General features: G+C 35.4%; 1 protein-coding gene across 1 annotated transcript in view; it reads left to right on the top strand.

Annotated features, from left to right (window-relative positions):
* Positions 1-3,477: 3,477 nt before the first annotated feature.
* LOC129276760 (serine/threonine-protein kinase mTOR-like) overlaps positions 3,478-14,350 on the top strand; it is a 36,055-nt gene continuing 25,182 nt past the window's right edge. The window contains exons 1-7 of the mRNA XM_064109721.1: positions 3,478-3,879; positions 8,715-8,947; positions 9,275-9,376; positions 10,104-10,202; positions 10,844-10,978; positions 11,760-11,822; positions 12,434-12,613. Of these exons, the coding sequence (XP_063965791.1) occupies positions 3,663-3,879; positions 8,715-8,947; positions 9,275-9,376; positions 10,104-10,202; positions 10,844-10,978; positions 11,760-11,822; positions 12,434-12,613 (1,029 nt within the window). The 5' untranslated portion in view covers positions 3,478-3,662. The remainder of the gene's footprint in view (positions 3,880-8,714; positions 8,948-9,274; positions 9,377-10,103; positions 10,203-10,843; positions 10,979-11,759; positions 11,823-12,433; positions 12,614-14,350) is intronic.

Below are 14,350 nucleotides of genomic sequence, written 5' to 3'. Positions count from 1 at the left end.
TTTTCTCTTTGATATGGATTCAGCTGGTTTCAAGGATTTCATTCTCCTTTAATATACATCCGATTTTGATGAAATTTTAAGCGTTTTGCTAGTTTGATTTTTCTCTCTTTAATCAAATCAACATTTTCCAGGGGTGGACTTTACTTTTCACTACACACAACTACTTCACGCAGATGATGATCTCATGGTGAATATCGGGTTGCACAAAAATGCCAATTTTGACATAGCCGGCCTATATAAAAAAATTATACATTTTATTGCACCCCCTCTGACTCATATTTTTAATCTCTCACTCAATACTGGGAAATGTCCAGAGTGCTTAAAAATTGCTAAAGTAAATCCTATTTTTAAGAAAGACAACCCTCATGAAATAAGTAATTATAGACCTAAATCGATTCTCCCTAGTATATCTAAAATCATTGAAAAGATTATTTACAAGAGGCTATACAAGTTTTTGGATACACATAATTTATTAAATTCAAATCAATATGGTTTCAGAAAAAGTCATTCAACTGACCTTGCACTGATTAGATTATATGATAAAATAACAGATTCTATAGCCAATAAAGAACATGTAATAGGGGTATTTATGGATCTATCAAAGGCCTTTGATACGATTGACCACCAAATTTTACTTCAAAAACTTTACTCTTATGGAATTCGTGGTGTTGCTCTTTCCTGGTTTCAAAGCTATTTAACCAATAGAAAACAATATGTTGTATTTAATGATGTTTCTTCAACTTTTCTACCAATCCGATGCGGTGTCCCACAAGGATCGATATTAGGCCCATTACTTTTTTTAATTATATATCAATGACTTAACTAATACAACTTCTCTTCTATCGTTTATATTATTTGCAGATGATACTAACATATTTTACTCATATTATAACCTTAACACCCTAGTTGACACACTAAATAATGAGTTACTGAAATTATCTTTATGGTTTAAATGTAACAAATTGTCTCTGAATATCAACAAAACTAATTTCATGTATTTTAAACACATACAATCTCATATAAATGACGTACATTACAACATATTTATAGATAATGTTCCTCTTGAAAGAAAGCATCAAACGAAGTTTTTGGGTGTCGTCATTGACGAAAATTTAAATTGGAACGAACATATACGCCATATAATAACTTCTATTTCTAGGAATGTTGGTATACTATATAAATTAAAGAAATGTATTCCTTGCAAAACACTTGCGTTGCTTTATAATTCATTGATTTTACCGTATATAACGTATAGCAATTTAGTATGGGCCACAACAAACAAAACAAAAATAAATTCTATTCACTTATTGCAAAAGAAAGCGCTTCGCATTTGTATCGGTTCACAATATTCATCTCACTCCAAACCATTATTTTACCAATTAAAAACTCTGACAGTATTTGACATTAATACACTACAAAGTTTATTGTTCATTTTCAAGTATTTCAATGGGATGCTACCAAATTCATTAAAATTTTTTTATACTTTGAATAAAACCATTCATGATTACCCCACCCGTAATTCCTCTAATTTACATTTAGTCAATCCAAAACTACGTATTGCCCAGAGATCCGTAAGACAAAGATTCATGGTCCTGACCTTTGGAATCCTCTCCCAGACTCAATTAAATCCTCTTGCTCCCTACACTCATTCAAAGCTAAAGTTAAGGTCATGTTACTATCGGAATATGTAAAATAAACTTTCTTGTGTCATAATCATGTTCTAATATTCCGTTTCCATCATCATTAACATTATTTCCACCACCACCACCACCGTCACCACTATCATCATCATCATCATCATCTTCATCTTCTTCATTTGTCATTATCATTATCATTTTTTTTTTTTTACTTGATTATATATATTATAGCAAGTTTTGGCTTGTTAGATTTTGTTCTTCTCTTTTTATATTATACTTAATTGATACTTTAATAATTTGTTATTGTCCATTCTGCTCATAATATAATTATATGGTTAAAATATGTTTCGGTTCATTGTCATATTTTTCAAGCATTTTTTTGCTTACTATGGCAATCCATCTTCTGCTATTAATTTTATGCTAAATGATTTATACCTGATTTATTGTCAATGTACACTCTAAATTACAGGGATTTAAAATTAGTCCACATGGACTGTAGTTAGGGACCAATCGAATTCCGGATTTAATTGAATCCTTCAGATTCCTTTTTTAAATCTCGAAAGATTTAAATTTAATTTGAATTTAAATCATTTGAGATTTAAATTTAAGTCTTTAGGATTAAAACAAAATCCAGAAATCGATTGGTCCCTAACTACAATCCATCTAGACTTATTTTAAATCCCTGTAATTTAGAGTGTATGTTTGTTACATTTATGTTATATTATATTGTTATGTAGAAGAAAAATAAATTCAAATCAAAATAAGTGCCTTTTTTTTGCTTTGCCCCCTAAACGAAAATACGTTCTGCCGCCCCTGGTGCGTAGATTACATAGAAACATATTTTTGTGCAATTCCGGCCGGATAACGATCCCGATCATTTTCAATTAATGAAAAAATTCCAGGTAATTCCGGGTAATCCGAAAATTACAATTAAACTACAATTAAACGTAGTAACTTTGTTTGCCTCATAAGCCACAGTGGGTATCAATAAAAACGGGACAGTTTTGAAAAGTCCATCACTTTGTTTGAAATCATAATGTCTCTATTTTGATGTTCATATGCTCTTAAGTCTTATCTTTCAAATGCCATCAGAAAAATAAGTTTCGTTCATGCTTGAGCAAACATGGAACGTTTTTTGTCAGGGGTTAAAAAATTAAGACTTGCGCCAAAATGGCAGAAAATGAGAAAATATCGATCATCAGACTTCGTGCTAATCAGCAGACTCCTCGATCTTAACCTTTAAATTGTCTTTGTCATAATTATTCTGTCAAAATTCATTTACAAAACTATTGAATTAGGCCTACTTGATTTATCATTATTTTTTTCAAAATATGATGTATTTTAATACTGAAAATTCCTTCATAAAATCGTTAACCTAGGTAAGGGGGTTTGCGTTGTTAATGGGAGAGCTTGCAATTCATTAAAATGATTTCATTTTGTGCTACATGAAAGGTTGTGGTGCCTTTGAAAAACATGAATCCTTTCCTTGTTTTTCTAATGGCACTTGAAAGATAAGATTTAAGAACATCATTTAACATAAAAAATAGACATCATAATTTCAAACAAAATTTTGATAGACTTTTCACTTTTCAGAACTGTCCCGTTTTTAGCTCAAAATTTTGCTCGCGCTCCGCGCGCTCGCATTTTGTAATTTTGTTGCTATTTAAAAAAAAAAAGTTTAATTCCTTGATTTGGACTTTTGGTCACTTACACTTGGACCAAACTTGTGTAGGTTCGCTTTTTTCATGTCCGATTAAAGAAAAAAAGGAAATTCCAGTGTCTATTGAGATTCAGTTTCGGGAAATTTGTTCTATCGGTGATGCGTGTCACAGGTCAAATTGCATTTCCTGTTATTGAAGAGATGATGAGCTGAGGCCGTGGCGAGAGAGAGCCGAGAGAAAAGAGGCGTCAATTATTATAATCTACGACTACGAATTTCTCTTTTCATGGTCATCTTATCTTTTAAAGTTGCAGACATGATATAGCATATTCAGAGTTGGATTGGGTACTTTCAAATCAGTCAAAATGTCACAAATGAATAGTTTGGTCGGCGGATTGAAGAGCAGACACGACGATGTTCGCACCAGGGCAGCGAAAAACCTGCAGCACTACGTGAGCACCGAGCTGCGGGAAGTTTCGGCGGACGAGCGCACTTCGTTTATGGACGATCTCAACCACCACATCTTTGAGTTGGTATCAAGTCAGGACGTGAACGAGAAGAAAGGTGGAATTCTAGCAATTGGTGAGTGCATAGAACGAATAGATTTAAATGTCCTGTAGGTGTGTGTACAGCAAGGCTCCACATTAACTATTTTTGGTGGTGGCCCGTTCGGGCCACCAAAACCATCAAATAATTTTTTTTGGTGGCCCGATATTAAAGTTTGGTGGCCCGAAAAATATAAAGAAAAACATTAAAAATGAATAAAACAAACTTCTGAAATATTAATTCTGCAGCCACTACCACTAAGTTACTTTCACTTTATACATCTTGTATGTAAACCTTGTTTGCTGTTATTTTACTTTGATAATTGTTTCTATCGTTGTAAAAATGAAATGATTGAAAGTGAATAAATGAATTGTATTGTTTGCAGGTTGTGTGGACTTTTTTAACTCTCTGTATAGAGATAATGGTAAAGTAAATAAATAGTGCATAGCAAACTCAGATAGATGTACAAAACAATGGTTTTTCCTTCCTTCCTCTTTGAATCCTAAAACCTAGATTATGCATGCCCCAAATCCAGTTTATTTCTGTTTTCTCTTTTGCAGCATATTATAGAAGGCGAAAATCACAGAAAAATATGCTGCAAAATTAGAATAATGCATAAAAGGGGGAAACAAGCAAAAATAATTTTCAAAAAGTATATAACAAAAAGAAAACAAAAATGATAAAAGAAATTAGTGAAATAAAACAAAAGAAAGAAAATGAAGAAAGAAAAAAACAAAGAACAGGGAAAAAAAGAAAAAAAGAAAAGAAAAAAATCAGATAGAAAAAAGAAAAGAAAATGAAAGAAAAATTAATAAAACAAAGTTAATATAAAAATGGGGAAAAGGGGAAAATTAAGAAGCCATTACATATATTTTTTAACAGCTGTGGCAACAGTCTATTCTGACTGGAATATAATTAAAAGCCAAGCAAATAATTTTCACTTGCCTTTTGGGAATGGCACATTTCTATTTTTATATCCTTTAGTTTGTATTATTTTATTTTCAGTAGAAAAATAATTTTTAATCAGGCATATTCAATAGGAAGGGGTATAAATGGTTTAACCACTGTAAAAAAAAAAGGAAAAAAAAAAAGAAAACGGCAAAAACTATATCTGGAAAAAAAGTGTGAGAAAAGTCCTTCCCTATATTTGCCAAAATGTAGGAAAAAAAATCACATTTCATATCAATGAAATGCCTTCCCAAAGTATTTACTTTCTCAAGAGTGGTTTAAGAAGTCATTTATAACAAGAAAGAAAGAAACTGTCTGTTTGTTTAAGGCTAGAAAATACACAGCTTCGAAAGAAACCAAGTATCAACATACATACAAATGCACACGTGGGACTGTGATGTACTTGCCTATGTGTTTTTATGTGTATTAATTCATGTGGAAATCGGTCTTTTTGAGTCAAAAGAGAGGTCATAATTCCTCTTCTTAATACTTGCAAATAATCAGGGTACGCCAGATTTTCGTAATATAGACTGTAGAATTGCATTTCATTGGTGTAAAAGGTGACTTTGACTGAGATTTTCAAAGTTCTGTGGAAGATTTCTCAGCAGCAACATTTTTTTATCGCAGCTCCCTGAGTCTGAATAGGCTGTGCTAGATCTAGAGCACAGCTGTATGCACAGTGGCGTAGCTACGGGGGGGCCTGGGGGGGCACGTGCCCCCCCTGAGATTTGGTGTGCCCCCCCAGGTGCCCCCCCCTGAAAAAATTGGCAGGGCAAAAAAAAAGGAGAAAGAAGAAAAGAAAAAAGGAAAAAAAGAAGAACGACATAAGAAAAAAAGAGGAGGAAGACGAGTGAATGAAATAATGTGAAGGGAAGACTTGCAAAAAAAAAAATCTTTCATGTTATTATATAAAACTTTTGCTTGCGCTTCGCGCCAGAATTGCCTGTTCGATGAGATTCATATCTTGCTCAATAGGCTGATATGGAGCAAGTTTTGAAGTCAATATACAAAATATATTTTAGCTCGGACATCGAGCTTTCATCAATTTTTTTTCATTAAAAAAATTAAGTGCTCTAGCTGTAAAATGTCCCTTTTATAGTCTACATATCAGTATTTTTAAGCTCACGCTGTGTGGTCAAATTGTTTGATTTGCCAAGTTCCTATTGTCTACGTGTATTCCATAAACAAATGTATTCAGACGGCCCAGATTCTAGGTCTAAATCAAAAACATGCGCGATAGCCTGCATGTTCTTTATATTAAAATTATCCAGTTTCACATCAGAATATCAATAATTGTCTGCTCACGCTTCACGATCGCATTATTAATGATACCCAATTAACTATATCCTATTTATGATTTACAAAATATGAATAGAGTGTCCCGCTTTTAGGTCTAAAATCTAAATTTTCTTCCTCTCGCGCTTCGCGCTCGCATCAATTGTTTAGTTACATACCTATCCCATTTATTAATACAATAAGTGCTTAGAATGACAATTTTTTTAGGTCGGAATGTCAAAAAAATTTGCTCGCGCTTCGCGCTCGCATTATTGAAATATATACCGTCTTCGTGGGTAACTGTAAGCAGTCCTTAACAGGTCCCTTTTCGATAATGCTAGAACAGTTAATAAAATTTTCTGCTCGCGCTTGGCGTTCGCATTTACCATCTAGTTACATACGAATCTTGTTCAGGATCACACATAACATTGCCCAGAATATTAAATTTTCAGGACAAAATACATGAAAGTAAAAAAAAAAAAAAATCGCTCGCACTTAGCGCTCGCTTTTTTTTTTTTATAAGGCTTATGAGATTATTTCATGTTTATGTTGTTTTATAAGAAGTGACTGATCGGGGGAAATATAGGTGAAGATAATTTCGGGCCCCGTCCCCGATTGGCGAGAGTCGGATCCGCCCTTGTGACACATAAACACACAACGGAAAAAATGGTGCCCCCCCCTAAAAAAGCAAGGACCCCCCCCCCTAAAAAAGCAAGGACCCCCCAGTGCCCCCCCAGGAAAGAAATCCTAGCTACGCCACTGTGTATGCAGTGGCTTCATGCAAAACTCACGCCAGCCGGCCGGCGCGGCTGGCTGGATAATAGCTACTGTATGCTATAGCTGTAGGCCTAATATGCAAACTTTGTGTGTGTGTATTTGTGTGTAGATCAACAAAAAGGGCGCATGACGAACTGGCTTGCAATTTGAGCTGTAGAAAGTTGATAAATGCGTGCAAAATTGGGAGAAAAATTGCGCTACTTTAAAAATTATTGGTTGCCCGATTCGGGCCACCAAAACTTAACATTTCATCAATAATGGTTGCCCGAGGTGAATTTTTGGTGGCCCCGGGCCACCGGGCCACCGCTAATGTCGAGCCTTGGTGTACAGGGAGCGAGTGCATAGATATGGGTCCAACAATGCAATGCATGCATGACTTGATTTGTTTTTGTTTTTGGACAAGACGTGGCTAAAAATAACCTTCACCTTGTTGTATTTTGAGTTGTAATTTCTCATGTAGTCTAGGCTTCATTAGATCTATTGCTAAAGGACAAGAAAGAAAGAAAACACTTCCTGTCAGTGTGAGTGGTAAGTGGCAGTGGTACAGAAACAGAAGAACAGTTGCAGTTTTGGGTACGTTATCATTGTTCATGTTGTTCATTGAATGAGTGGGTACATGTACGGTACGTGCACTCATTCAACGTTCAATGAACAAGGTATAACCTAACCCAGGGAGCTCCCGCCCGCTGCGTGGGCAGGAGCCCAGGGGCTTACCGTGTATTTGACCATACTCACGGGACTAGCGTGATTTATGGTCTAAATATTTCTCCAAATGAATTGTGAAAACAGAAATTATGCACTTACCACGATTATATGGATGAAGGTCTAACGAGTGGCAGTTTCCTGACATCGAGGCACAGACTGGAACCTCAAAAAACGAAAAATTCTCTCCTTCTACCCCAGTCTTGATTGGCCATTTTGTTATGATTCATAACAAAAAGAAGCCCCTGGGCTCCCGCCCGCGCAGCGGGCGGGAGCTCCCTGGGCTAGATATAACCTTGTTCTCAGTTATATCTCCATGTGTGGCAAAATAAGGGTGGCAATGTTTGGCTTATTTTCTCTTTCTCTTTGGGACAAATGCTTGATTTTTTTACACTGACAGTTTCCATTACACCTATTCGTCATACAACTTGGCTCTTAAGTAAATTTGAGTATTTAAATTATTTTTTTCTTAATTAAAAATAGAGATCAAATAATGAATTTTTTTTTGCCATATTACTTTCCACCAATAGAGGGTGTACACAAAAATATGCCCAAAATTCAAGTTTATGAGCGCTCTGGTAAATACAAAAATTATTCCCAAGTTACTAATGAAAAATTAATTGCAACTGTATGGAAATTAGTAATTTTGGTCACAAAAGTGATATTTTAACGATTTTAAGTGTGTGCTCTGTACAACATTGGCATTCCATAGTCCTACCTGTAGATTCTCCACAGGCAGGTTGGTTGCAGTGAGCTAGTGGGTATGTGGGGGTCTGAGCTGAAAGTGTGTGGGGGCCATGGGGAGGGTGACCATGAAAAAGAAAAATCACTAACAGATGGTATTTTCACATTTAAATGATTTATTTGTAAACATTTACTGAAAAGAGTGGGGGGGGGGGGGTTATAATTAAAAGTGGATAAAGTGCCACAGTTAATCTTGGGGATGAGCCATGATCAATTTTGAGGTATACAGAAATTGACAAAGGCCCCAGGAGATGAGACTCAACAAGATATACAGTCACTGTCTTGAGAAATTTTTCAAAGCCGAGATATGACATTTTATACCCATTGCTTGTTTTAATATGGGAATTGTTGCCTGCAATAGTTGAAATTAGAATGACGATGAAAGCCATTTTGATAATTGAATTGCTCTTGATATTCAATTTCAGTAAGCCTCATTGGGATAGATGGAGACAATGCTACAAGAATCACACGTTTTGCCAATTATCTGCGTAACCTGCTCCCTTCCAATGATGTCATTGTCATGGAGATGGCAGCAAAGGCCATAGGTCATTTAGCTTTGGCTGGAGGTACATTCACACCAGAATATGTAGACTTTGAGGTAAAGAGAGCCCTCGAGTGGCTCGGAGGAGACAGACAAGAGGGTCGTAGGCATGCTGCTGTAAGTATCAAATTTGAACTTCTTTCTGCTCAAAATTGTTATATTTTACTGCGGACTATTTGGATATATTGGTATAGGAAGAAAACAAAAACAAAAATGTTATCTATCTACATTTGAAATCATGTACACAAATTAGAAATCATTTTCACTTGTCAAGGACATGAACATACAGTTTGCTATTGATGTTATAAAACTAAATTTTTCTTGAGATCTCTAACCTATTATGACTTATTGTGCCTTACAATATGCACAATTTTTAATGAGAGGTAGATCTGTAAACATGTAGATCTTTCTAAATGATAACAATTCATTTCTTTGTTTTGGCAGGTTCTTGTTCTTCGTGAACTAGCAGAAAACACTCCAACATTTTTCTTCCAACAAGTGCAATCATTCTTCGACAACATTTTCAATGCTATCAGAGACCCCAAGGTAAGATCTTGCATATAGTATAGGATTATGCAATGGACTGATAATCTGTAGATTAGTTCGAAAAGTTTTGAAAAAAAAGAATGATTAGGATAATTCTGTCCAATTTGTTTACATTTCTACACAGAATGTGTTGCATTTCTGAGTACTAAAATTGCACAAATGATAGTCACAATCTCTTCATTATATCCTGATATAAAATAGTCTATGGTGGATGGAAGAATTCGTACTCTGGATACACTTAAGTACTTTTTTAAAAAATTCATTCACTAATTCATTCATTCATTCTTTCATCTGTCCATCTATCCATCCGTCCATCCATTCATTCATTCATTCATTCATTCATTCATTCATTCATTCATTCATTCATCCATCCATCCTTCCATCCATCCATTCATATTTTATTCAGATCTTCTTTATTTATGTACATTTATTTATTTATTTATGTATGCATGTACATATGTATGTATGTATGCATGCATGTATATATGTATGCATGTATGTTTTTATTGATTCATTTACATAAGTATTTATAACTGTTAACGTCGTTAACAGTTCTTTTCAGAGCTAACATACAATCAAGAAAGAATAACAAACAGTCCTTTTCAGGACTACATACATGGTGTTTACCGTAAAAACCTTCATTATTGATTCATTTGTCTGTGTATTCATTAATTTACATTCCACCTGGACTTGTTTCACCTTTGTAATTTTGTGTCTATCATTGTAGCAAGCAATCCGAGAAGCAGCTGTGTCTGCATTGAGAGCTTGTCTTGAGTTAACCGCTCAACGTGAAACCAAAGAAATGCAGAAGCCCCAGTGGTATAAGGTCAGTGTAGTCCCATAGCTTACTACTAGTGTAAGCCATTGAGAGATTTATGCAGTTCGATATTTGGCTTAAAAATGAGCTGTGTTTTAATGTACTAAATTGTTTTGCCTTTTCTGTTTCTGTTTCTGTTTGTGGTAACTCCCGTAGGAACTCGGCAGGACAGCATTTTTTTGCTGGTAAACGCCAAGCTGGTATAAAACCAATTACCTTGGAAACATTTTACGTGTAGGTTAATCAGTCATATTGGCTGACGTAATAGACGACAGATATCACTCTTGGGCCTTTTTATCAAAGTGGAGACAATGGCAGAGTTGGGATTCGAACTCACAACCTTGCGATTATGAGTCCAATGCTCTAACCACTGGACCACACTGGACCTTGACTTGAAAAGTGGCAAAGGTAGACTGATGTCTTTGACAAAGGACATGAATGCAGGGCATAGATTTGATTCCTGTAAATTGTGACCTTTATCCTGGGTCCAATTTGTTCAAAGTAACTGTAACAGTATCCATAAGACATGAACATGTACATGGTAAACATTAAGGGGCCAATGATTGACCCCTGTGGCACTCCATATTTCAACATTCATCTACATGTATACATGATGTAACACTTGTCTTTTCTCCCTTGTAAAATACTAGCAAACATATGAGGAAGCTGAGAAGGGCTTTGAAGAAATAGGAAAGGGAGAGAAAGGACTAAACAGAGATGACAGGGCCCATGGATCGTTACTCATCATCAATGAACTTATCAGAAATAGCAGTAGAGAAGGAGAGGTAAGCCTGGGCTCACACATTCGTACAGAAATTTAGGGATTACATCAAGTAAACTCTTCCTTGATTTCAAGTAAATTGGTATGGTACAAGAAGATTGGACTTATTTAGGAGACGGCTGATGTTTTCAGTTTGCTAATCAAAGCCGCAGTCATTGGTTTTTACCAGCTTTGCTGGACTCAGAATGTCACAGATTATTATGTCTTTTCACTGATAGAATTTTGTGAGATTCTGTGGTAGGCAGTGCCCAACTCTATGAATTACTGCCGTAATCCGATTGACCTCAGTAAAACATGCCAACTTTTATTTCTAAAAATATATTCAATTTTGAAGACCCCCCGTGGGAATCGATTCAGTGTTGATAAGAATTGGCTAATGATGCAGGAAAACAATATCCGTGCTTCAACAAACCTCAATCTCCATATAACTTTATATACACATTAAGGAGCTCTCTCATATTATACCTAAAAAAAACAACTGACCAACCGACCCTAGTTTTTTTTCTGTTTTCGCAAGCAATTATTTGGTTTTACTTAGTTTAATGAGGATCAATTGACATTCAGCAACTTTAGAGAGAATTCTGCTGTCAAGATTCACATTCAGTTTATTTTCTGTTACAAAGCAAATAAAATACTACTTTCATAGCATTGGAAGGCCGATGGACACTTGACTATTATTTTTTTCTGGAAGAAATAAATTTTAGAATGATTTCCTTTCCAGATGGGGATCATTTTTTCGTATTTTCTGTTATTTAAACAAAAAATATTTCTTTTCTTTTTGACAGCGTCTTCGTCAAGAAATGGAGGAGGTTTCACAACAGCAGACACAACATGAACACAGCTTTCGAGTGAGTTAATACATTTTTTTCTGTATTCTTGATAGAAACAGATAGCTTCAGTTGTAATTTTATTTGATTGACATGCATTGTAATGAAAATTTTTACTTTCATTAAATTATGGTTTGGATTAGATTACTTGATGCCATATTTGTAAAGTTCTTGGCACCTTGTAACATAAAAGAAAAATATAAATGTTCACAATTGATGTAACTCTATGTACATTCTTTGTTGTTTATACTTCCACTGAGTTAAGTTTCTTTATAAACTATGCTGAACTTTGTTGGCGAAGACAATTTTGGGTATGTTGGTATAGGATGTACGATGATCATGTTTTTAGAAGAGTTTTTGAGTTTGAGGAGGGTGGTTTGAGGAGGAGGAGACAGCCAAGTGGAGGAGGAGAGTAGGAAGGATGGGTTGATGATGGAGGATTTACTGAATAGTGTAAAGTGGAGGGAGGTGTTAAGGGTGATTGCAGCGAGTGTGAATTGAATCAGGCTCGCCCTGGTAACTTGTAAAACTTTGGAATGACTAGCTGACCTTATTACCAGGCATTGATCCAGAGTTCTCAAACCAAACTCTTTCATACTCCACCTTTCTTTGATCTATGTCTGGGTATTTAGGATCTTGGTTCATCAAGCAACAAAGCCAAGTCACCAACGGGACCCCAGCTAGGATACAACCAGTACGTCCAGCGAGCCCTGGCCAGTCCGCTGTCTCTCGGCTCTACCAGTATCCAGCCCAAACCACGCATCACTGAGAGCAGATACTGCCTGGAACTGATGCAGGAGAATTTCAACCCGGTAAGTAGTGTTATAGTTCTTGAGATAAGCTACCTTAACCTGTTGAACCAGAACCAGGTAGTCCCTTTACATGTTCTAGGAAAAAACAATTCAGTGTTCACTGGTGAAAAAAAAGCCTGACACATTGTTAGCTATGGCTTAAAAAAAAAGTATGATTCCTACCCATCCTCTATTGCTTTCTGATTGTGCTGCACTCAACCCAGGTGAGATGAGTGGATATACGGTGTGGTCAATTCCTTAAAGGACAAGTCCACCCCAACAAAAACTTGATTTGAATAAAAAGAGAAAAAATCAACAAGCATAACACTGAAAATTTCATCAAAATCGGATGTAAAATAAGAAAGTTATGACATTTTAAAGTTTCGCTTATTTTTAACAAAATAGTTATATGAACGAGCCAGTTACATCCAGATGAGAGAGTCGATGATGTCACTCACTCACTATTTCTTTTGTATTTTATTATATGAAATATGAAATATTTTGATTTTCTCGTCATTGTCATGTGAAATGAAGTTTCATTCCTCCCTGAACACGTGGAATTCCATTATTTTAACATTTTGTTCTTCAGGCAAGGAGGTCCTAATCATCAAATTCGTAAAAATTGAAATATTGTATAATTCAAACAATAAAAAACAAAAGAAATAGTGAGTGAGTGACATCATCGACTCTCTCATCTGGATGTAACTGGCTCGTTCATATAACTATTTTGTTAAAAATAAGCGAAACTTTGAAATGTCATAACTTTCTTATTTTACATCCGATTTTGATGAAATTTTCAGCATTATGCTTGTCTGATTTTTCTCTATTCATTTAAATCAACATTTTTCTGAGGTGGACTTGACCTTTAAACAGTGATGTTACAATACCTTCTGTTTATAATCATTATGCACTGGTATTGAAATGACACTCAAAATTAAGGCACCATAGAGTGTCAGGAGCAACCTTATATTGATATTTCCCTTATTACCATTTTAATACCTTCACCAATGCTGGCTAACATATGTCAACCAGAGTCGGCATTCCACATGAACAAAAGAAATATTTCCTATTCAATTGTATTGAAATATTGTATACACTGTAGGGGAAGGCGGGGTAAGTTGTGACACTTTTTGCATTTTGCATGTTAGAATTGATATGACTAATAATATATTGTAGAAATAAGTACCTTGCCTTTAAATATGATTCTTGGGAAATCTTTTTCACCATATACAACTTTCTACCCCCACACTGAAAGTTGTTGTAACCTTTGAAAAAAACGATGTCAAGTGGCACAACTTGCCCCATATGTGGGGTAAGTTGTGCCACCTTCTAGGGTAAGTTGAGCCACAAAAACTATGTACAAAATGGATGCGGGAAGAACCAGCATGTCAATTTTTATTGTCTCGCCTGCATAGCAGAGCGAGACTATAGGCGCCGCTTTTCCGACGACGGCGGCGGCGTCAACATCAAATCTTAACCTAAGGTTAAGTTTTTGAAATGACATCATAACTTAGAAAGTATATCGACCTAGTTCATGAAACTTGGACATAAGGTTAATCAAGTATTACTGAACATCCTGCCTGAGTTTCAGGTCACATGACTAAGGTCAAAGGTCATTTAGGGTCAATGAACTTAGACCATGTTGGGAGAATTATTTTCAAAATCTTAACCGAAGGTTAAGTTTTTGAAACGACATCATAACTTAGAAAGTATATGGACCTAGTTCATGAAACTTGGGCATAAGGTTAATCAAGTATT

The sequence above is a fragment of the Lytechinus pictus genome, chromosome 14 (assembly GCF_037042905.1).
Source record: "Lytechinus pictus isolate F3 Inbred chromosome 14, Lp3.0, whole genome shotgun sequence".
Lineage (NCBI taxonomy): Eukaryota > Metazoa > Echinodermata > Echinoidea > Temnopleuroida > Toxopneustidae > Lytechinus > Lytechinus pictus.
This window is presented reverse-complemented; position numbering and strand designations above follow the sequence as displayed.